This window comes from Cyprinus carpio, chromosome A24, assembly GCF_018340385.1.
Source record: "Cyprinus carpio isolate SPL01 chromosome A24, ASM1834038v1, whole genome shotgun sequence".
Taxonomy (NCBI): domain Eukaryota; kingdom Metazoa; phylum Chordata; class Actinopteri; order Cypriniformes; family Cyprinidae; genus Cyprinus; species Cyprinus carpio.
In genome coordinates, this window is record NC_056595.1 from 2,693,531 (window position 1) to 2,719,330 (window position 25,800).

A 25,800-nucleotide genomic window follows, 5' to 3' on the forward strand; every position below is an offset into this window, starting at 1 on the left:
GGCACTGGCTGCTCATTCTGTCAGTGAACGCCTGTTTAAGTGCCTCAAGAACTGTGATGTTGTGTGTTTGGTTTTGGGTCAGATTGCTTTGAAAATATGGATCAGTGACATATAAGTGTGCCCACAAATAAGAGAAGAAAATGAGAAAAAAGAATCCTATTTAAAATGATTAATTAAATAATACATTATTATTAAAATACATGAATTTAAATGCATGTTGGTTTCACATGGTTTTGAAAACTGTATATTTTCCTAAAAATAATAATAATAATAATTGAAAGCTACTAACAATGTCATGGGGTATTTGTATTATATTTTATATGCATATTTTATTTATTTTATTTTTATAACAAGATACTAAAAAAAGTAAAATACTGTATTTTTTTATTATGATATCAGGACAGTTTTCTCACTCTGAAAATATCAAAATAAATTCTGAAAAAAAATTGTGCATTGTATAGATGTGCATTTAGCTCATCTATACAATGCACAAATTGCATTGTATAGATGTCAATTTGCATCTATACAGATGAAGCTAAATGCACATCTAAAAGATTAGAGCTCAATAGAAAAACAGTGCATTTCTGTTCAGTTCTGCATCCTCTGGGTCAATGATGTCATGCTATATATATATATATATATATATATATATATATATATATATATATATATATATATTAGATATATATATATATATATATATTTAGCATGACATCATTGACCCAGAGACTGCAGATGCAGAACTGAACAGAACTGCACTGTTCTTCTATTGAGCTCTAATCTTTGACACAGGTTCAGGCATATTCAAGTTCTTGAGCACTTCCTGGAATAGACGTTTGTCAAGCCAGTAGACATTAAAAACTGAATGTCTATACACCAGAAAGTCACATATGGTGGCACTCTGTGTAAACATAGCTGTCTTTCAGTCTCTCTCATTCTAGTTCCTCTTCTCAGATGATGCGTTGAGGTGGACCCAATGGTTTGGTCCTTCTCCTAAAAACATCTTCCCTCCATCTACAGCATGCTGAGATTCGCGACTTGCTTTTAGACGCTAAATGGAGCGTTTCTGCCAGCTGCGGAGCTCACAGCCCATCTTTAGCAGGAAAGACGTGAAGCAAAACAGCCATTAGCTTAGCAAAATAAACCTCCAACACTGTAAGAAAACAATTAGAAATCTATTACCTTCCCCTGAAAGATGAATGGTTTAAACAGTTTTTTAAACATCAGTAAAAGGGGCCCGAACGCTTAGAAATGATTCCAGGTGATTTGAGGTGTAGGATGGTGGTTGGAAGTGTGTAAACCAAACTGAAGCCGACACCGATAGCATTCTTTCGCAACGGGTAGAAGCTTCTGAAACTGGGGATCCTTCTGAACCCTACTGATCCTTTACCAAGCAAACCAGCGCTGGAGAAGCTACTGATTAAACTAACAAGAGCCAAACCAGTGACCGGTCTCATCCAAGACAAAGAACTGAGCTGGCCAGAGACTCACTGTCTCGACAGTCAAGGAATCTTTCTTTTACAGGAAGTCACTGCAAACACGGCTGGTTTGGTTGGTAAGAACATGACTATTTCTTTCTTTTTTTTAAGCAGGTTAAAACTGTATTTGTCAGTGTGAGTTCATTCAAAAATGAAAATTCTGCCATAATTTGTTGTTCCAAAACCATGTGATATTGTTTCTTTTGTGCAACACAAAAAGTGATTTTTTTCAAAATAATGACAGTACTTAAGGTTTGGATTTATAAAGCTCCAAAAAAATAAAAAAAAACAAAAAAAACCAACATTACAAAAAAAACATTAAAAAGCTTCATAAACATTAAAAATGACCAAGTGACAATGAATAGTTAAAAAAGTCAAATATAATAGTAATATAAAATAAATAAAAAAGAAAATAACAACAACAACAATAATAATAATAATAATAATAATAATAATATTTTATTATTATTATTATTATTATTATTAATTATTATTATTATTATTTTTTTTTTGGATAGTTAAGTTAATAAAAAAAAAATAAATAAAAATACCTTAACATTAAAATAATATTAGTATAGGAGTAATGTCCAAGAGAAGTATCAATGGAAGTATCATAATAATCCAAAAATAACTAGTGAAATTAAAAGACAATTAGGGCTTTAAAGCTACATTTAATTTAATTTAATTTTTAATTTAATTTAATTTAATTTAATTTAATATAATTTAATTTAATTTAATTTAATTTAATTTAATTTAATTTAATTTAATTTAATTTAATTTAATTTAATACAAATTATAACTCCAAAAATGAAGAAAAAAAAACATCATCATAAAAGTACCATAAGATTAATATAAATTACTTGATAGAAAAAAAAAAACATACATTAGTAGTAAATGTATAATAAAAATCATAATATTAATATAAAATAAGTACTTGAAAATAAGTGAGGACTGGGGCTGCCAAGCTCCACAAATGACAAAAATGCACCATAAAAGTACTATAAGAGTAAATAAAAAATGTAATGTAAAAATTATATTAGTAAAAGTATAAAAGTAGAGTTTTAATATAAAAAGTGAAACTTAATAAGGACTGGGACTGCAGGCTTCAAAAATGAAGAAATAAGCACAATAAAAGTAAATCATGTGACTTGTGCACTGTGTTCCTGGTTTTCCTGCAAGTCTATCCAAGTTTTAAGTGAGGAACAGATTAACATGTTATTATTCCTAAACAAAATCACATTTTCTGCTCCACAGAAGTCAGTGCAGAGGTCAGAAGTCAGTCATGCAGGATGACAAAATGCTCATTTCAGACTGAACTATCCTTATTAATAAAGCACTTGGACCAGCAAGTTCTCATGTCCACCAGGACACAAACGCAGACCATCTCATCCCACTTCACCTCTCTCCTCTCCGATGGAGCACGCTGTATTCGTGTCTGTCTCTGTTTGTTATTAATAGAAATGAAAACGGAAAGAATCCACTACGTCTGGCATGCACGTGAACTAATATCGTGTCCCATATGCTGGAGAAGCTCTTTAATCAACATGCTCCGCACAGCACGTGAACACGAGGCTTTCAGAGCTTTACACACAAATCTGCTACAGTGAAGAGCAGGACTGAACACACGGAAAACACGACGGGACCGAGCAGATACAAGCAGCACACACAAACACAAATGACCACTCTCAATCCTGAAACAATCGAACCACATGGCATCAAATCTCCTCTGAGCAAAACACGTCAAGGAACAGAAAGCTCATAATTGTGTTTTGTTCGTTTTTCCTTAATTTCCCAAGAAGCATTTTGACATGCAACCCTCAATGGATCAAACCGCCATGATTTGTATCGTGATTCGTATTGTATCATTCATATACAATTTGTATTGTCATATTCTTAGTGGACAACTTATTTAAGCATATATATATATATATATATATATATATATATATATATATATATATATAATATATATATATATATATATATATATATACAATATACACACACACACACACATATATATATATATATATGCTTAAATAAGTTGTCCACTAGGAATATGATATTATATATAGATATATATATATATATATATATATATATATAATATTAATATATATATATATATATCTATATATATATATATATCAATAAATTAAACTATATATATAATATAAAACTTACATATATATAATATAAAATATAAAAATATAATTATTTTTAATTATATTTTATTAGAATTATTATTATTATTTTTAAATTATAAGATGGCACGTGTCCAAAAATGCATGATATTGCTATGGTATTACTATATGTATCTCTATCATTAAGTGCCTTTAATTATCAAAGCCACAGAGGCACCTCGAGCACTTGAGCGGTTAAGAGTAATCAGCATTAAACTCTAAAGGAAAGCAGCATTTAAGCGATGAATGACCTGCGGTGCTCGACTCGGGTGCTGTGACCGCAGTATTGTTAAGATGACCGGCAGTATTCTCATGAGGGATACTCAAGGTAACACAGGCCAGCATTTGCGTATGAAAGCGCAATTCATCGCATGTAATTTATTCAGCAATCTGCTATTTTATGCATCAACTTAAAAGGGTTATTAGGTTAAAAATAGCTCCACAGCAACCAAGGAGGTTTCATCCTGGTGTGTCCAGGAAGATGGAAGGAGTCTCGGGGTTAGTTCACTCTCCATTCCCACGTGTCCTGGATCATTAGTGGACCGGAGGATGTCCAGGTTGTCCCTTGCTCCTCTACATCTGTCCTAATTAACTTCTAATGCCGCGAGCTAATCAGTCAAGACACTGTCATCTGTCTCTTTGGCGTAATGATATCAGTGATGCTCAGAACCAGTCAGAGTCTGACATCACTCACAGTCACTTCCAGACAGACCGGCACTTTGAAGGTTGTAAGCAAAGATGTCTTCAATTTGGTGACTTTATGTTAGCCGCTCTTAACCACAAGGGATTTGAGGTTTATTAGGTTGTGAGAAAATGGAGCTGAGGTTGTAGCTCTGGTACTAAAAAGAAAGTGAGGACTGTAGTTGCAAGCACAGAGAAATACTAGCAACTGCTCAACCACAGCCCTTTATGGTAGAAAACATGTTTCACGACCATTTTGTCCTATAACCCCCAGCAGCCCTATCACTGAAACTACACCCCCACCAAACCATTAATGTGTTGCTTAAGACACATACTTAGCATTATCATTAATAATAATAATAAGACAGTATCTTCATCTTTCTTTATTAAGTAGACAACTGAGCTTGCTTGTCTTTCACAAGTTTGAGTGAAAAAGACATGAAATAAAATAGAACATTTATTTATTTTTGTATTTATTTATTTCAGCTAGTTGCCAAGGTAGTATTTCTCAATTTAATTTAGTTTAACTTGATGTACTAAAATAACTAAAACTGCTAAAACTGAATATATATATATATAAATTATTATTAAACTAGGATGAAAATATAAAATTAAAAACTAATTCAAAATAATGGTATCACTTTACAAATTTATTCAATTTGTTAACACTGGTAAACTACATTAGTTAACATTAACTAGCAAAGGAAAAAAAAAATCTAAATTATGTATTAATCTTACCAAATTTCAACATTTAATGTTATGTTTTATTATTTAACATTAACTAGCAAAGGAAAAAAAAAATCTAAATTATGTATTTAAATAAAATAAAATAAAAAACACCAAAAGCAATACAACAATTCATAGGAAAGACATCTTAAATAAATAACTTAATCAACTAGCAAAAATAAACCCAACGTTGTGGTCATGTATTAATCTTACCAAATTTCAACATTTACTAATACAATATTAAAATCAAAGGTTGTATCTGATAATATTATTTAATGGACCTGGGCTAAGATGCATTAAAGAACAGTTGTATTTTTATTAATTAACATTAACATTGTTAGTTCATTTTAGTTAATCGTTAACCAATGTTAACTAAAGGAACTTTATTGTAAAGTATTAGCAAATACTAAAATAACACAAACACACTTCATTTTACACAATTTAATAATAAGCTATGACTGACAGCTAACAAAGACTCACAGGTTTAAGAAAGAAAAAAGGAAATTGTCCCAATTTAACCTGCTTGAGTAAACGTGGTGCACATATGACTGGCTGGGAATCACCAAAAACCTGCTTTGAAGGTCTTCCTTCTCGATTTGCATTCAGAACTTTGGTTCCTTCATTGCTCTTCTGCCTACAGTCCACATCTGCCATGTCTCTAATTTCATATGACAAGAACATTTTTTCCATTAAAGGCTGTTTTTGGATGTCTCTGGAGGTCTAAAATGAATGAAAGCTTCCAGTCATGGCAGCCTGAACGTCTGTACTGTAAAGAAGTCAAATCAACTTATTTCAAAATACATTCATCTTAAGGCCTCACCACACGATAAGCAAGCGTCCTGCACCACTGTGACCTCCACGACTGTGAACGCAAACAGAAGACGTAAGGAGTTTTGACCAACATGATTAATGATTAATACGCAACTCCTCAATTCCTGTCCATCTCTCGTTCAATGGAAATAAAAAGGGTTGCGGACAGCGCTTCATGTTGACTTTAATACAGAAAAGCTTTGACTTTTTTGACAGAATGAATGACTCTGAACCCACGGTCTCCATATATCTCCCAGCAGGACTACTGCCCCCCTGTGCTGCAACTAGAACGCTCTGCTCCGGACGCTTGACATTGATGGATTAATTGCAACCTCTTTATTTCAAACAGAACTTCAGCAATCTCTCCTCACACACATGCATGCATGCATGCATACACACCTCTGTTTCTTTTCCCATTCCAGCTGCCCTCGGCATAATTAATGTTTTCTTCCATCATAGTCCCTCAAGAACAGGGAGCATGCATTGCTTTGCCAAAACGTCTATTTAACACTATGGCACTTCAATTCAATGGGAAAAAAGAAAGCAACACCCTCTCTGATTTGATGGCAATTACTTCAAATGACTTCCTTAACGAGCACAAGGCACACAGTCGTTTAGTTAGATTGATTACTAACAGTTAACAGCTGATAGGAGAGTCATGAAGTCAAAGGGGGGCCGTTTGGAAGGATTTTTCCGAGCACAGATTAAACTTGTTGCTGGACTCATTTCCACCGTCACTGGTGGTCTCGCGCTGTTCATTTGTCATTCTAAGAATACTGCGGCTCTGTTCCAAAACCTAGCGAGTCGCCTTGCTGTCTACCCCCTACATAGGGAGCATCTTAATGATTATGGAATCTCATCTCCACACTCACTATTGATTCTAATAGAGTTAGTATGTTGCTAGGCTAAAAACAAATAAATACTGAATAAAACTGACCATTTTTAATTAGATCAGTGCTATAAACAACTTTTTGTGTACTATTCGTTATATAATGAAACAATGGTTGTCCAAATTTCTCTCAATTGTTTGGAATACAGTTTGACATTAGAATGTTGCTAAGCTAAAACAATATATATATAATATATATATATATATATATATATAAATAAATATTATATTCAAAAAAAAAATTCTCACTATACTCCCAGTGCATTCTGGGATTGCTTCCTGCATGAAGGATACACACAATGCTGCTTTAGATTTTAAACAAAGTGAAGCAAATATGGCTGCAACATAATGCAACAGCTGGCAGATTATTGGGATTTGAAACAGAGCTCCAGAGATTTATCTGAAAAAGTGTTTAAAATCTTTTAAGAACACCATTAGAAGTCCACCAAAACATCAGCATGCCCAGACACTCAGAGATCCGGTGTGTTCGTGAGGTTAGTGTTTCTGATCAGCGGCCTTACCTTTGGTCCTCTCTGTGCGGGGAGTGAGGTTAAACTCGTCGGTTACTGTTAGGGAGGCATAAACATTTGTGGATGGTTAATTCAAGACGGTCCACCATTCCCAGACCCATGCAACTCATTCCATTACAGATGTTACTTGACATTTCCAAAGGCCAAACCAAGAGGCATGCAAATCACACTGTGAAAGTGAGACACGACGTGAGACAGAGACAGACGGTCAAAGTGGGAAAACCCATGAGATGGTGAGAAAGAAAGAGAGAATTTAGTGAATTATCATGCAATAACATTCAAAAGCATTGGGCAGATATATGTGTTAGGTGATTTTAGCTCCATCAATCAAGTGCAACCAGCTGCTTTTTGTCCCTCTCAGTCTTATCACACATAGGGTAGAAACCATGAAGGCTGATTTATTTATTTATGTATTTATTTCTGTAATTTTCCCCACGTTGGCTCTCAAATCTGTCTGTGGACTGTTACTGGAGATTGTGTTCTTCTAAAAGGATGAGAGGAGCAAAAATATATACTCAACCTGAAGGCAGAAATGCCATTTGAAGAAAATGGCTCATCAGAACAAAGCACAGGAGATTTGGTGGAACTGAAATGTGCTTCTAATGAGTAGAGAGCAGAGGGCTTGAAATGCTGCTCGTTTGAAATGGCCAGTAATGACGGCCACATCTTTCCTCTCTGAATGCATTTCATTTATTTATCGTGTAAAATTGGGGAAGAAGTACTAGACTACTATATAAATTTCACATAAACATTGCACATACAACATAATATGTACATAAACATTTTTATTATTATTTATAACTGTTATTATTATTATTATTATTATTATTATTATTATTATTATTATTATTTTAAAAGATCTGACAGGTGTCTTAACATAGTAACCATTACATTAATTATTAGTAATGCATTAATAGTTATGTTATGCTACATTATTAAGTGTCAGTAAGTAAGTGCTGTTTAATAACACTGAGCTACATTAAATTTGTGGCATCTTTAACCCTTTGAGTGTCCAAAAACGTTTTGGGACTACTGTATATTAGTGGTTAGTGCCTACAGTACAGTATGTGTTTATGTGTGTAATATCTGAACACCAAAACCGATGTGTGTAAAACACTTCAACTCTCATATCCAGAGTCTAACTAAAGCTTGATGAGGCACTGAAACGGGTCTCATCTGCTGCCAAATGGCATTCCTTTTCCCTCTTCTTCTTGTTTTTTAAGTGCTATATCACCTTCCACTCATTTCACTTTTGCTAGTGAAGTGTAAAGAGCGAGATGTGTCTGAAGAGTCTAGTCTGGTCTTGACTGAGCGGGGCATTGGTCCGGTCTCAGGAGACTGTGGTCTTGATGTTGGCTGAGGATAAAGAGAGGAGGAGGAGGAGGAGGAGGATAAAAGCGATGTTTTATCTCCTCCGATTAGCCATGCGGCCATGCGGCAGAAGCTGTGTGTCTCCTGAGACAGGTCAGTACGCTCTCAACAACCCTGACCTGTCCTTGAGTCCCTCAAACCCACCTCAGAGGTAAGCTTAAGGCCTACTTTGAGAGATGAGTGACAAATATGTAAGTTAGGAGAGAAAGGGACGCAAAAAGTCAGTTTTTGACTTTTTGACATCATTTTTAATGTTTAACAACTCTCTGTGCTCTATTAAGTTTGGTGTAGCCATTGCTGTGCCTGATATTATTAGCTTTAACGTTAAGCGCTTTGCTAGCTTACGCACCCCGGCTCATATACCACGCTGCTGGATTGCAAAGGAACAGGAAGCAGCGAGGCAAGGGACAGGAAGTGGTTTGGGGAGTGCTAGTGTTGAGTGTAATGTTACCTAGGTCCATACTCTTCGACTTGCGACTCTTGACGATCTCCAGTTGAGCGGCATCGCTGTACTGTTTGGTCCGCTTTTCTGACATGCTCTGCCGGCCGAAGCCTTCCCTCTGAAACACACCATCCATATCTGCGTCTGGACAGAGTGTGCTGAAAGACAGGAGAAATATGACTTTCCTTTTATTATTTATCATACAATTAGATTGAAATATCTGAAATATTATTATGATAAATGATCAATATCAAAATAAACAAAGAATAATAATAATAATAAATATTCTCTGTCATTGTTGTTTTTATTTTTGTTTTTAATTAAAATATTAGCATGAAAAACCTGCAAAATGATAACAATAATAATATTTTTTATTATTTAATTTGATTGATACTACTAAAATATTGATATAGCAAATGACTGATATAAAATTAATCTAGGAATTATAATAATAATAATAATAATAATAAACAAACAAACCAAAAATTACAGGGTTACTGAAAACTGAATAATAATAAATAATAATAATAATAATAATAATAATAATAATAATAATATAATAATAATAAACAAGCAAACAACAACAACAAACAAACAAGCAAACAAATACATAAATAAATTGCATGTCATTTTTGTTTTTATTTTTTACTGGTTACTGAAAACTGATTATTATTATTATTATTATTATTATTATTATTATTATTATTATTATTATTATTATTATTCTCACTGAAAAAATGTTGGAAATCTGCATAATAACAATAATGCTATCTTCTTTTTTTATTAAATCATTTGACTGCTATTACTAAAGTATTAATATAAAAAGATTTGAAGTAAGAGAGATCGGCATGAGATTAACACATGGTAGAGTTTGAGCAGTGTTCTCCATCAGTCCACTTTAGACTCAGCTCTACTCCACCAAACTCTGTTCAGCAGCTCAGTTTAAAGCACACTTTTCTTCCAGCCTTGCGGCGACTGTGTGTTTCCAGGCTAAACAATAAACAAGTCCTTGGATTACACGGTCACACCAGCTCCCAAACCCACCGACAGAAGCGTCCCCTCAGTGCAACAGGAGGACGAACACATCAGTGATGCATTATTCATCCCCAATCTTTTTCATAACACACACAGCTAAAAAACACAAACACACACACACACACACACACAAACACACACACACACATACACCGTGTCCCTGAGAGAACATAATGGCAAAATATACTGCATCTGAGACGTGAGATCTAGGTACTGAAAGCAAGTGTTTCCAAACAGAAAATAAACAGAAACAGTAAAAACCAGCAAGGACAGCAGAGATGGACTGGATGAAATGGAGGCCAAATGTAGTGAAGCAGAGACTCACAACAGAACTGACCAAATGAAAAAGTTCCTAAAAAACATTGGAATAATGTCCTTAAATCAAATCTGATCACTGGGTTTGAACAGTGATTTAGTTTTTTTTAAGTCCTAGAAATTTAATCAAATAATCTGTATTGCAAACACCCAGAGACTGCAATTAATATTTTATTGTTAATTCTATAACATATTCTAATAAAACTGGGTTATTATATATGTGGATGCAGCATCACACAAAACAAAAGGTTTAGTTACTGATGCCGCTGTAGAAATACCCAGCCATATTTTTACTCATGATTAATTTATTCTTAAAGTGCTTAAATGTTTATATTTAAAAATGTATATGTTCATGCATAAAACTTTAAGAAAAAAAAAATGAATGCATTAATGTGAAAATCAGTGTTTGTGTCTCTTTACAGCATTTTAAACAGAGTTCTAAAAGTTTAAAAGGCACTCGAGACTCGAGTTTCTCACTCATCAGAAACAAGCGGAGGCAAGCAGAGACGTCGCAGCTTTCCGTGGGATTGAAATGTGTCGAAATCTGTTCCTGTGAGCCTCCTACTAACAAACATCACTCTCACAGAAAACCCTTCCTTTAGTCCCCACTCTCCTCTTTAGTGTTTGAAGTCACGAATCCTTTTACTCAGAGTGAGTTTCTTGCTGTTCATAATGCACTGCAGACCGATCACAAAAACACGTCTGAACTTTGAGAAGAGCGTGGGAGCAAAACAAGCTTTAGAGGATCCAAACGACTGAGAGAGAAGTTCAGAGAATGGAGACTGGATATCAGCGCAGTAACTGCTCTGGCCTCATTACTCAAGACTGCAGTGTTTGGTCCACATGTAGATGTGTAGGATGTGTTGTATTAGCGAGGGCAGACGGGTGTGTTGTTGGTATTGATCGTGGTGTTATGATGCTTGATTAGATGCATGCCGTCTAGCAGATATCGACTGGAGACAGAGAGCTCACCCTATGCTGAAGATAAGGTCAATGTGTTCTCTTTAGACTCTCAATTCCTTCCAAACTCTGTTATAATTATTTTTGTTCTCTCTCTTCTAGCATATTTAACACTACAACTCCTTGACTGACTCAAACACACTGGACTAAAGCCCTGATGTACTTCAAGTGAAACTGAAGAATGAACTGGTTTGAAGTGGTTTCAAACAAGAGCAGACCAAAACTGAGTTCATTTGGAGTTTGAAACATTTTCTGGAAAAGTCAGTGAGTTACAACATGCACACACTGATGAACTGATTTATAGTAGAAACTAAAGTTGTCATTTTAATTGAAAGTGACATTGACAATGTTTTTCTTCACGTCTAATTCTGTAAAGCTGCCTGCTTTAAAGCAGTCTATTGTATAAAGTGCTATAATTAAAAGCGATGTGACTTGACTGGAGTACCGAACTGCAAACATGGCTAAGATCAGATGCTTTCTTAACTGCTGTTTTCTCATCGCTGTCATGTTTGTATTTATTTTGTTATTGAGAGAATAGCACAGCACATATTAACATATTCTTCTAAAAGTCAATCTCAGCAGTGTCTATGTTGTATATCACTGCAAAAGAGATTTCAAACTGCTTTGTACTCCTTTATTTATTTATTTTTAATTTAATTCAATTTAATTTGATTTTTTTTTTAATTGCTTCATTTAAAGAAATAGTTCAGCCAGAAATGTTGTCTGTATGACTTTTAATCTGTGGAACACAAAGTAACTTGCTTTCAACAAATGGAAAAAACTAAATCAAATTTAAAAAAGGATGGAAAAGTTATAAAATCTTCATAATTGTAATCCATGCAACTTGTTCTTAATATTGAGACTCTTCATTTAATAACTTTGTGTGAGAAATAGTTTTCTGTAATTTTTTTTAAGTTTGTTTTTCTATTACTTTATTTAATTTTATCTACCATTATGTTAATTAAGTTGACAACACTTTCATTACAACAAAAACCTGGATTAAAAAATTGTACCATATTGGTAGATAAAATAAAATATACTTTTTGCATTGCATTAATGAGAATTTGGAGAAGTGTGCTCAATCATCATGAAGATAATGTTATGATTATTTATTTATTTATATATTTTTAATCTTAAGCTTTGTTTTCTTTATTGTCTTTTTGAAAGAAACCAAATAAACATATTTTTGGAACAACATAAGGGTTGGTAAATGATGACACCTGATGGAGACTCTGTCCTCACTGATAGGGAGAAAAGTGGATCTATATGCATATGAGCATGTGTGTGTGTATTAGGGAGAGATGTTCATCAGAGATGAATCTGAACCCCAGTATGGTGGAAACTCCAGCACATCTGGGAGGTGTTCAGCACACACACGATGGACTTGAGGAAGCTGCAATATGTTGAACATGTGCACCGCTCTGTGTCTTAATGTTGATATCCAATAGGGATCCATTAGCATTTGGGGAGAGGAGAATGTGCAATTAAAACAGTCAGCAACATATCAACACACATGAGATATGACTTAATACGTCTTTATGAGATACTGTATGCATGTCGTATGCTGTAAGGTTCGGTTGTGTGCAAACACTAATGCATACAAATCAAGTTCTTAACACAAGTTAAATCACAAAAAGTCTCTCTGTCAACTATGATGCAGACCTGAGCGCTGAACACGAGCTGACCATCCAGACACTCCATCAATTAGGCCATTAGAGACACGTCCAGTTAACTCTGGCCAGACTGGATCTCTGCTAATAACAACTGACTGCTTTTAAACACACATCACCAAAACCAGAACCGCTGGAAACTACAGAACAGAAAAGATTTGCCGTCTGATTTGTCATTTGTGAGTTAAATTCAGTCAGAATTTGGCAGCACTAAGTACAATAGAGGTACTATTATAGTTGCTATCGATATCATCAATTTTTTACATTTTAATTTTACTTTTAGTTGACGTTTATAGTGTATAGTCTATATACACTGTAAAAGTGAATGAATTAATAAATATATAAATAAACAAACAAACAATCAAATAAATAAATAGAAGCTGTAAATTAAACAAAGATTATCCAAGCATGTGTTTTAAAGGAAAATACTATTTCAGTTTTTCTACTTCAATAAATAGAAGCTGTAAATTAAACAAAGATTATCCAAGCATGTGTTTTAAAGGAAAATACTATATGGTTACTTGCTATAAATTTACTAGCAACTACTGTAGCTAAGTTTCTAAATGTAAGCTTTTAGAAAGAGTGTTAAAGTATAAGGAGACCAATTAGATTTGTTTGAAGGATTTTATTTTTTTTAGTTTGTTAAAAGTGGTTGAGTGACATTCAGAGCTGTTAAAGTAAAGCTGATAAATGTTCACCTATGACCGCACATCAACTGAATTCTATATTAATGCATAAAGAAGCTACTGCATTGCTTAGCAACTGCAAACACCTTATAGTAAAGCTTCATTATTTATTGAACATCTGTTTTCATTTTTTTTTTTTTTTTTTTTCATTACAGATAGCCATGTACTAAGCAAGAGACCCCATAATGCAAAGTATCATATTATATCTATAATATATATATAGATATATATATATATCTATATATATATATATATATATATATATAGTAGTATCATATACTTATTGTATTAGAAATTAGATTTTTGGCATGTGTGTGTGTGTACCTACTTTTAACCCTATTTTTTGGGACAATTTTTGACCCAAAAGTAAGCAAAACCTAACAAAATCGACATCGACCCAAAAACCTCTGTATCATTTGGGGACGTCCTCGCTAATTTGTAAAACTGGTATGGAAAAATAAAGTATACGAAAAGTTTTGAAAATAAAGTAAAAAAATGCAGAAAGTTTTCTGTGAGGGGTAGTGTTAGGGTTAGGGGTGGGTTTAGGTTAAAAAGTGTATAAATATCTGTATATAAAAACAACAGAAGTCTATGTAATGTCCCCATTTAGATAGCTAAGTAAACGTGTGTGTATGTGTGTGAAATACTGTAAAATCCAGGCATGTTCTTGACAATACTCATGATATTCACCACCAAAATCATCCCATGACAAAATGACTGTAACGAACAGCCTCTCATGACTTATCATCTCTTGATGAATTGATTGTAGCGAACAGCCTCTCATGACTTATCACTCTACCTGCATTCATGAACGCACCTCGAGCAAACATCCACCAAAATCATGAATGGCTGCTTTTGGTTCTGCTCCTAACTAGGTCAATTTATTAATGTTTGTGGTTTGGCCCTGCTAAGAGCCATTTGTCTTGAGAGGAGCCAACTAATGTGTTAATGAGAGATACACTTCTGTAAGTGAACTCAGAAAACTGCTGCGAGAAAGAAAGAAAGAAAGAAAGTGTCTCGCAGCAGTTTTATGTTGAACACTTACTGTGACTGTGAAGAAAATCTCTCTATCAAAAATGTATCTATATTTTCTTCAACAAAAAAAAGAAGAGAAAAAATATAGACCTCTGTGAGTTTTCATGCTTGCGGTTGCCAGATGTCAAGAGTTTAAATCCCCCAATTCGAGCGGCTTTCACATTTTCTGTCCTGTGTTTTACTTTATCTTCCCAATATGACAACCATCACCATTTTGGTCTTTCTACGCTACGGAAAAAGCACTGATGATCTGAAAACCTCAACAAACATGCAAGCTGGACTTTAGCAACCTTTATTGAGATATTCTGCTCAGTCTGTGTTCTATCACACATTTACTACGACTAAATCTGCCATCACACTTTCTCAGTGACCAACTGTAATAAAGCCAAGCATGATTTTGGCTATATTTTAAATATGTTTCACTGTTTTTGCTTTTGAGTTTATATTTATGATAATATAATAAATCAGGAAATTTGTTTGGTTATAAATGAAAGTGCAATAATTCTGATGGAATTTATGAAATCACAATTATCATGATCAGTAATCGTGATTTTAATTTTTAGACTAGACTAAAAACTCATAAAAACTAAAAAGGACATTTGACTAAAAAAAAAAAAAAAAAAAAAAATTAGTAGAAAGGATGTTGTTAGGTGTTGTTGGTGGGATCATTGCCATTGAAGATAATTAACCTTTTTTTTTTTTTAATCTAGTATATTCTATTATTTTTGTTATATTTCTGCTGTGTAGTATAAGTATAAGTTTAAGTTTATGTATGTGTATGTTTAAGGATGAATTGAGTCTGAATTTGATTTTTGTTTCTGTTTGCAATGTGAAAAATGAACCATAAGCAATATCAATTGTAATTTTTATTTTATCTGTGTGATGTTCCAGTGGTAGCGCCCTCCAGTTGAAGTTTGACTTTTCTAATGTTTGAGGATTCATGGATTGTGCTTGTGTATGAGTGTGTTGATGTGTTGCTGTTGTGATTTGAGTGTTATGGATGTGCACGTGTGTCTTCTGCTAAATTAATTTTTTATATAGTGTGCATGAGAGTGTAAAACAGAGAGGAGAGTGTGGTGTTGTTATTATGGCCTTTTTGGAATGATTAATTATTGAGTATAGCGAGGAGGTGTTGTAGCTGTGTGTGTGTGTGTGTGTGTGTGTGTGTGTGTGTGTGTGTGTGTGTGTGTGTGTGTGTGTGTGTGTTTTTTTTTTTTGTTGTTGAGAGCTGCTGTTGTGTCATTAGTATGTGTATAAAAATATGTGATCATAATAAAACTAAATTGTGTGTGTGTTTGTGTAAGTAATAAATTAAATATATAGTAAGTCACTGAAAATGTAAATAAATAAACAGACACTGAACCTGTAAGTTGACAGAAATTAATTGCTCAAGTCACTTGCTTTAGGAGGACTCTTTTCAGCCCAAGGAGCGGAACCCCCATCAGCCAACCCACACACACCACCCCACGCAAACACACACAACCACACACACACACACACACACACACACACACACACACACACACACACACACACACACACACTAAGTCAACAGACTACTGTATTCATGGCTGAATGTACCAAACAGCTAAATGGTTCCCATAGTGGCCAATAAAACATTCCCACACAGGTAGAGTCTGCAGCGTCTGAATGAATGATGAATAATGTGAGCAGGTGGAAAGAGAACTCCAGCTGAAGACTCGAAAGAGGTCCAGTGTATCAGATAATACAGCTTTTCCACTAAAGAAAGAATAAATGCATGAATGAATAAAATTGTATGTATGTATGTGTGTATGTATGTATGTGTATTTAGGTGTATATATATATATATATATATATAGCTATATACAGTACAGGTCAAACGTTTGGAAACATTACTATTTTTAATGGTTTTGAAAGACGTTTCTTCTGCTCATCAAAGCATGCATTTATTTGATCAAAAATACAAAGAAAAAAAAATTGTAATATTGTGAAATATTTTACCAATTTAAAAATAATTGTTTTTAAATTTATATATACTTTAAATTATCATTTATTTCTGTGATGCAAAGCTGAATTTTTAGGATCATTATCACAGGATCATTTAGAAATCATTCTAATGTAAGATGATTCATGTATCAAAGTTGGAAACAGTTCTGCTGCTTAATATTTTTTCAGGAACATGTGATACTTTTTCAGGATATTGGATTTGATGAATCAAAAAGTAAAAAAAAAAGAAGCTATGTTTTTAAATATAAATATTTTGTAATAACTAAATATACACTATGTATCGTCAGTATAATTTTGGGGTTCGAGTAATCTTTTTTTTCTTTCTTTTTTTTAAATAAAATCAATACTTTTATTCAGACAAGGATGTGTTAAATTGATTATTTAAAAAGTGATAGGAAAGAAAATATTGATTAGAATATATATTATTAGAATTTTTTTTTTTTTTTGAATGAATAAATGCAGTTTCTTTTTAACCTTTTATTCATCAAATAATTAGACAGCAGAAACTGTTTGCCAACACTCATAATAAATCAGAATAGTTAGAATGATTTCTAAATGATCATGGTGATTAGACTGGATGTTACATGTGACACATGAAGGCTGGAGTAATGATGCTGAAAATTCAGACTTTGCATCACAGGAAATAAAATTATTTTTTAAAGTAAATTCAAATAGAAAATATCTATTTTAAGATGTAATAATATTTCACATATTACTGTTTTTTCTGTATTTTTGATCAAATAAATGCAGGCTTGACTGAGCAGAAGGACTTCTTTCAAAAACATTAAAATCGTAATGTTTCCAAAATTTTGACCTGGTACTGTATATATTATATATATATATATATCAATAAATTAAACATTAACACTCCCTGTTCAGTGTTGTTATTGTTTACTAAATAGTGTTGCACTGTTAGCTAAAACTATTTTTTTAAATCATTCATTCAATAATTTATTCATTCATTGATCTGAAATAAAACAAAATATAAATATTGAATAAAATATGAAAAAAAAACTTGCAAAAAAAAGTTTATGGTGAAAGTGTTAAAATTACTAAAACTAAAAGTGGCATAAAAATAAACAAAATCTAAATATAATTATAGATATGATAAAAGGACTAAAATTAAAATGAAAACTGAAAATATAAAAATAAAAGCTAATTAAAAATATTAATAAATACTATAATAGTATATAAATAATACTAATAACACTGTTCCTGTTATCCATTTTAGTCAAATTTAGTCAAGCAAGTCACTAATTTGTCACTTTTTAATTTTAAAAAGGGTTTAACACAATGCATATCCTTCCTGTAATTGTATCAGGAAAAAAAAATATTCAACAGCTTCCCCTAATAGCATATAAAAAATATTAGTGTTTGCATATAAACATAATTTTATATAGGGTTTATTAGTGTTAGTATGTAGTAAATATTATTTTTTGAGTATGTATTATAGTTTTATTGTTTATATCTGTGGTTAGATCATATTAAGTTATTGTATTATTTTTATTTATTTATATGGGTCATATTTATCTTAGCTTCAACTTTAATAACAATTATTCATGCAATTTTAAGATGAGATTTCATCTACCTCATTAAAGACCATTTAATATGAATTTCAGCTATGATGAAAATATTATGGTTAAATCATGGTGAGAAGTACCCTAAATTTCAAACCATAAGACTTTCAGACTTTCTGCTAAAGTGCACAGACCGTATGCATTATTAAACACACATATTCAAGACAGGAGCAGCGTCACGATATCTCACAGCGCTTCTGAGCCCAAACATTCAGCTGAAGTCAAAACACTGATCGTCCTCCCTGCTGGGACGGGACAACACCGAAAACACCATCAGCGCACTCATTTATTTAGCAGCTCTCACATTTCAGCGCTGAGCGGAAACATAATGGGCTGTGATTTGGCCTTTTTGATGGACGAGACATCACAAAACATTAGCTGAGGTCAATCAATGTGCTCCTGAATCACTGAATGCCAAAGACCACAACATTTTAATAATGCATAAAAAATTGACTCGCTGTTTGTTCTTGAAGGAAATATTTTATGGTTCAAAATGAGGTTTTGTTTTTGTTGTTTTGATGCTTTAGGTAAGGTTGAAAATGGGGTTTTTTTTTTGTTTGTTTTGATGCTTTTGGGTAAGGTGATGTATAATATATAATATTATATATATATATATCTATATATAGTATATATATATATATATATATATAGTATATATATACACACACACACACACAGACGGGAATCTTTTATTTCAAAATATTTCAGTGTATTTGACTCAACACATTAATGTCCTGATGATTCTGTGTTAGGTGATAACATTACCTTTCGTCCTGAATCTGGACATCTTTGGGCCAGGATCCTGGCATTTCTGTCACAAATCCCATGTCATCATGGGTGGTGGATGGTGTTTTGTTTGGTAAGCAGGCAGGAAGAACAGGTGGCCTATCATCTTCAATGATGACTGTGTCGTCCTGGGGCATATTCACGGTGGGGGACAGCTGGTAGTGACCTGCGAGACAGACAGAGTATGTCAACTTTATGCTGGGAAAAAAAAGTGGAAGTGCTAATCTTTGAGATCGGCTTCACTAATCTGGAGGACAGACTGGCTTTGAATGACCACAAAAAGTGACTCAAATCCCTCTAAGGATGTAGGAAGTAAGGTGTACACTCAGATATGACCAAACTGTCCCATATAAACATTTATGCACCGCAAAAGCAACAATTACATTTGTGTCTGAAACCAAAACACATGTTTAAAAAAAAAAGAAAGTCAGTTACTGTAAGTCAACAATCCCTAAAAAAAACACACACACAAAGCAGACGGAGGGTAAAGAAGATGTTTGTGCAGAACGAAAAGCACATGTTCACAATTAAAATGAGGCATTTCCATCCAAACATGAACTTCTGGAGTTCCGCTGTGTTTTGTTCCAAGTGTATTTATTTCAACTATAAGTCATTTTGCAACTTTAGCAGCTGAAGAGCAATCAAATGTAATTGCTCCTAGATGAAAAAAATAATCCTGGCATCCTCCCAGCAAAAATAAAAGATTTAGCTTCAGCGTGGTCCAGACAACAAAATACTTGAGCAGAAATAAATGAGCGTTTACGTGTTTTGCGTCATTAGGCCAAGCACACAACATCTGAAACTTGCAGCTTTAGCATGTGATAACAATTTTACCTTTGAAAAAAAAAAAAAAAAAAAATGTATGGATGTGAAAAGCAGTGCTTTTCATTCACAATGGGTTAAATTCTAAAAATAAATAAATAAAATAAACAAAATAAAAATTGATAAATAAAAAAAATAAGTTAAAAAATAAAACACAAATAAAATAAAATATAAAATAAATAAAAATAAATAAATAAATGTTTTGCACCATCACATTTTTAAAATAAAAATAAAAATAAAAAAATAAATAAAATAAATAAAATAAAATAAAATAAAATTAAATTAAATTAAATTTATTAATTAAATAAATTAACAAATAAAATTAAATTAAAATAAAATAAAATAAAATAAAATAAAATAAAATAAAATAAAATAAAATAAAATAAAAATTAAATTAAATTAAATAAAATGTTTCTGATATTCTTATTTTTTTTTTTTTTTAGATATTGTATCCTAGTGGTTAAAGATCTAAGATGCTAACTGAAGGGTCTTAGGTGTAACCTTAAGGGCAGATTACAAAATCAGCATTGTGTTCTTGAGGAAGTCAACTTTAGATCACTCCATGAGGGCTGTTTCTGTTAATAAGTGTATGTCATTTTGGATTAATCATCACCGAAATGACAAATTTGTAATTATGGAGTCCATTTGAGAAGCTTTGTCATGTTAATTTAGTGCACTGGCATCAGAGCGTACATGGTAAAAGGCCTCTTGAATGTGTGAACGCACACACAGTCCTGAACAGTAAATGAACAGCATGAATCTTCAGAAAGTGAACAGAATCATAGCACTGACTCAGCTTAACTCGGACTAACCCAATCGACAGCTAAACCGTACACAAGATGAAACTTTTTCAAATATTTACAAAGCTCAGCTTGAGGAACTTGAAGATGAACAGTGTTTTCACTTGCAGGGGTTAGATATGAAGACAAGTTTCATTTAATTTCATCAACATGGCTGATGAAACATTAAGAAAATGCAAAGCACTGGTGGCTCTGGAGCTCTCAAGGACGCCTGGACATATACAAGAGGCCTTGATGCTGCAGGCGGTCCATCCCGCAGGACAGGGGCCAAGGTGAAGACCACAGAGCTTCCATCTCATAGCAATCATCCATAACGCTGGAGAAGGAGTTACTGAGCGGTTGCATCAGCGTATCAAAGACAGTCTCTCACTGCAGTAAGGCCTGAGCAGTGGGTCAGGAAACACGGGAAACTTCTCTCACTGGTGTGCAGATTCTGTACCGGCATACAAATGAATGCATGTGTGTGCGCAACTGTGAGAACTTGAATTTCACACTTGCTGAGGCGAGAAGACATTTATACATGAGTGTACACCAAGATATTCACAGAAACATATGCTCAAAAGCAGAAACAGCAAAAAAAAAAAAAAAAGCCACAGCCCAACACATGACTGCAATAACAAATATAAACCTGAGGAGAAAAAAAATCATGATACTAACTGGCCAAAGGTAAAGTATAATATATATAAATATATAAATATATATATATATATATATATATATATATATATATATATATATATATATATATATATATATATATATATATATATATATATAAATTACATAATGCATGTGAGTTTAGACATTTTAATCATTATTTAAAAAATAATAATAACACACACATATAAATGCTTTTTAAACAAAATATCAAAATTATTTTAAATTATTTTACTTTTTATTCAGAATTGTTTAATTAAAAAAATGCTGGTCATAGAAGAGTCAAAGATTAATTTGAGTGTATAAATGTAATTTTCTTTAAACTAATAAAAAATATTTGCAAATAAAAAAAACTAAAAAAAAAAACTTGCAAAGACCAAGATTAATTCCAGATGAAAAAAAAAAATGAAACCAAAAAAAGAAAGGATCCACACACTTAAAAATGGCAGTATGTCCATGCAAGGTCATATTTTTGCTCATGCAGAACATGGTTTTAATTGGCTTTACTCCTGAATACAGTCGTGCTCTTGCATTAAATGTGGCCTTTCCTACAGAGTGCTGACCTCCTCATACAAGGAAAGTTACTCTTGGCTATGCTAAATTGCGTGAAGGACACCTATAGAAACAGCCACTGTGACACTGTGAAAAGGTGAAAGTCTTTAACTTGGAAGATAAAAACACTGCGACCACAATTCTACTGCGGTCGACTAATGAGCCTACCGTTTTATTGAGATTATATCCTCCGTCCACCCACTTACACTCATGATTTCATGGTGAATCATAAAAAATCTGCCTAAAAACGGACCTCTTAATTGCAGGACAAGAAAAATAGCGAAGGCGTACTTGGCTTATTATACATTCGGCTCTGTGAAGAGAACAGGACTTCAGCAGTAGAGGAGTACAGAATTTCAATCGCCTAATTTCTAATGGTTTGTGAAGACACAATGAGGTACCTGCTCAGTAGGCAGTACTAAAAAAGCCCTGCTGGATGTCCTTGAGAGAGCTTTGTTCTGGAGGGAAGGTGTTAGTGACTGACAAATCCTGCTGACGTCTTCTCAGCACCTTGTCTAGATCCATTATCCAGAGTGTGGGTGGGTTAAAAGTAAGACTAATTGTCTTAGTGTGCAAAAAGAAATGCATTACCCCAAGAAACACACTATTACTCTAGAATCATTTATGACAATATGCATCCAACAATACATTTCGCAATGCAACCCAAACAGGATGCAGTTTGGCTCGAACTGGATGAGCAAAGCAAAACCACAAGACCGATGCTTTACCCAAAAGAGCTTTCCTTACCAAACACATCATGCTTTTGTTTAATCGTTAAGATTTCTAAACCTCCTCATCATGCTTGCATCCCGAGGACATTTCATTCAGGTCATTTGAGGATAAGCATCGAGGCTATCATGTGCAGTCTTTCCCAGACCGTCGGGTCTCATGAAGAAGCCGTTTGTGTTTGTAACTGCCTCTTCTCTTTAATCTGCACCAAATTCTCTTTGCAGGGAGCTGATGGCATGGTGGTGGGCTACTGTTGTTTTCTGTCATGCTGTGATCAAATGACCCCTCGTGGGGTCTCTCTTGCTATAACAAATAAACCCCCATGCATTGTTTGCTGGGCCCTGAATCAAAACATTGTGGGAAAGGGCGCACTGCCCCCCCAAACTGGGGTTTGAACAAATAAACTTGAATTAAATCAGTTCCTCGTTTATGCATCCAGAATGTGCAACAGATTTTCAGGATGCCCAGCAGAGAGGAGCTGACTTTGAGGAATCACTCATCACAGGACCATGAAGGCTATCCTGCTCCTACTTGTATTTCTCGTACTTCAAGTGCAAAGTATCATACAAAGCATACACTCAAAACCTCAAAATGAAGCAACTCTCAGAAAAAAAAGTACAAAAGCTGTCAGTGGGACGGTACCTTTTCAAAAGGCACACCTTTGTACCTAAACAGTCCATATTGGTACCCTAAAGGTACAAAAGTGTACCATAAAAAATGGTACTGCCACAGTGACAGCTTTTGTACCTTTTTTTCTGAGAGTGTAAACTGCTAATACAAGTCAAATGTAGCTGAAGAAACTGGTTGACTCTCATAGTTTTTCTGGTGAAGCTGGTTGAAAATGGTGGTCTTGCTGGCTGAGCTAGTTGAGCTTGAACTGGTGACACCAAACCAGCAAGGCAGCATCCAAAATATGACATGCTGATCACCAAAATGGTTTTCAAGATGGCTGAGCTTCATAAGGTCCAAGATATCCCTTTGTCCCAAATTTAAGCACAAATTGGTCTTGCCATTAGACTATTTTTTCTTCAAAATGTTCTGTGGAAAATCTATACAGGCAAAGTTATCATCCTCACTGGTTTATCTTATAGGGAGCAAAGGCTTTTGAGGAGCTGGTGCATTAAGTTTAGGCATTTCAAGAACATATAAATAAGGTCATTTGAAATATGGGCTTCACCGAACAGGCTTGTGGGAACATGAAGGTTTCAGTTTCCTCCAGTCACTGAAAAAAAGAATAATTCAACTTTGTGTAATCCGGTAATCCAAAAAAATGTTAAAATGAAAGAAATAGGCCAACATGTGGTATTAATCACAACCTCCCATGTATTTAGGAACAAAGTCATCAACAATCAGTTCAACTTTTCCCACAAGCGGGGGAGTGAGTGAAAGCCAAGTGTTTGTCATGAATGTCCATCCATAGTGGCTTGCTGGGGTCAGGGGAACTCCAGAGGGTCATCCCTGAAATGAGGGTCTTTGATGGAGTATGTTTTTAAGAATATATCTTCCAAAAGTACAGCACACATTTGACATTGTATGTTGGCAACATTCGCACAGTCACATTTGATTTGAGTTAGGTAACTTGAGAATGGTCTTATACTTTAAACACAGGAAATCATGAAAGAAAAAGCCTCAGCCATTATAACAACAAAGTTCTACATCTACTCCCTGCCAGAGTAATAATAAAAAAATTAAAAAAGGGTTTGCTGGTGTAAGCTGGTCTCCCAGTCTGCCCATAACCCCTTTAAAACCAGCAAAAAAGATCAATCCAACAACTTTGGAGGTTGAAGGTTGCAGGGTCGAAACCCACAAGATGTTCCATGCATTATCACTAATGTGACCATTCAGACACTTAACCTTGTGTTGGTTGACAACATTAGCCTTCCTGAACAGTAGTTCAATCAGTAGAGCATAGAGCTAGCAACGTCAAAGTCATGGGCTTGATTCAGGGGAAACTCATTAAATGTGTACCTTGAATGTAATGTAAGTCACTTAGGATAAAAGCATCAGTCAAATGTATAAAAGTCAATTGGTGAAGGTTTGAGTGCATGCTTCATTAACACCAACTACCTGATGAGTGCTCATAATCCCTTTAAAACCAGCAAAAAAAGATCAACCCAACCACTTGGGGTTGTAGGTTTGAGACCCACAAGATGTTCTATGAAGTATCATTACATTGACAATTCAGACACTTTAACGCTTAGACAATTAGTCTTAACCGTAAGTTCCTTTGGTTGACAACATTCAACACTGAGCAACATCAAGGTCATGGGTTCGATTCCCAGGGAAAGCAATAACTTTTAAAATGGGTTCCTTGAATACAGTGTAGGTCGCTTCAGATAAAAACATCAGCCAAATGCATAAATGTTGATTAAAGTTTGAGTACATCTTTGACTCTTTAGGCTTGTTTTATACTGGGTACTGTTTAGACCTTTCATTAAAGGTGCAGTGTGTAATATTGACAGCTAGCTAGCGGTTGAATGGGTACTACATTCCAAATTCAAAATACTGTTTCTCCCGCCCCCTCCTCCTCAGACGTGATGCTCCATCTTAAGGACACGCAGAGGGAATGAACGCAATTGACATGCCTTACACTGTAAGTTAATGACTTGATTTATTCTCATTTAATTATGCCTCATGGCTGCGATACACTGTTTTCCACTCTCTGGCAACACAGGGTGTTGAAATACTATTGGATAAAACAGTAGTAGTGACCAGAATCACACAGACCAAAACAAAAACATGCTTTCCAACAGAGACTGCACATTTTCAAAGTAGATTATCTGGGTTTAGCATTGTTTTTCAGATAAATTTATTTCAGTGAAATTAGCACATTTCCTAAATATCCGTGAATGTATTATGGTGTGTTTTTATGCTTTGGTACATATAAAATTACATACGGCACCTTTAATGGTAAGACAACATTATTATGGTAATTCCTCTTTAAACTGAAAACAATAAAAACTGTGAGAGAAAAGGAGACTCCCTAAGTAGCGTCTCCTGTCTTAATGAGACAACTGAGCTAGTGTGTCTTTCACAAATTTTGACAGTTCAGGGGCACGCGAAAAATCTCTGAGAAA

The 25,800-nt window shown here is 33.9% G+C and overlaps 1 protein-coding gene across 1 annotated transcript in view; it reads right to left on the bottom strand.

The window, feature by feature from the left end:
• The window catches only part of pard3aa (par-3 family cell polarity regulator alpha, a), a 426,774-nt gene that overhangs the window by 144,331 nt on the left and 256,643 nt on the right, over nucleotides 1-25,800 (bottom strand). Inside the window, 2 exon segments of the mRNA XM_042714045.1 lie at nucleotides 9,120-9,268; nucleotides 19,143-19,329. Coding sequence (XP_042569979.1) covers nucleotides 9,120-9,268; nucleotides 19,143-19,329 — 336 coding nt within the window.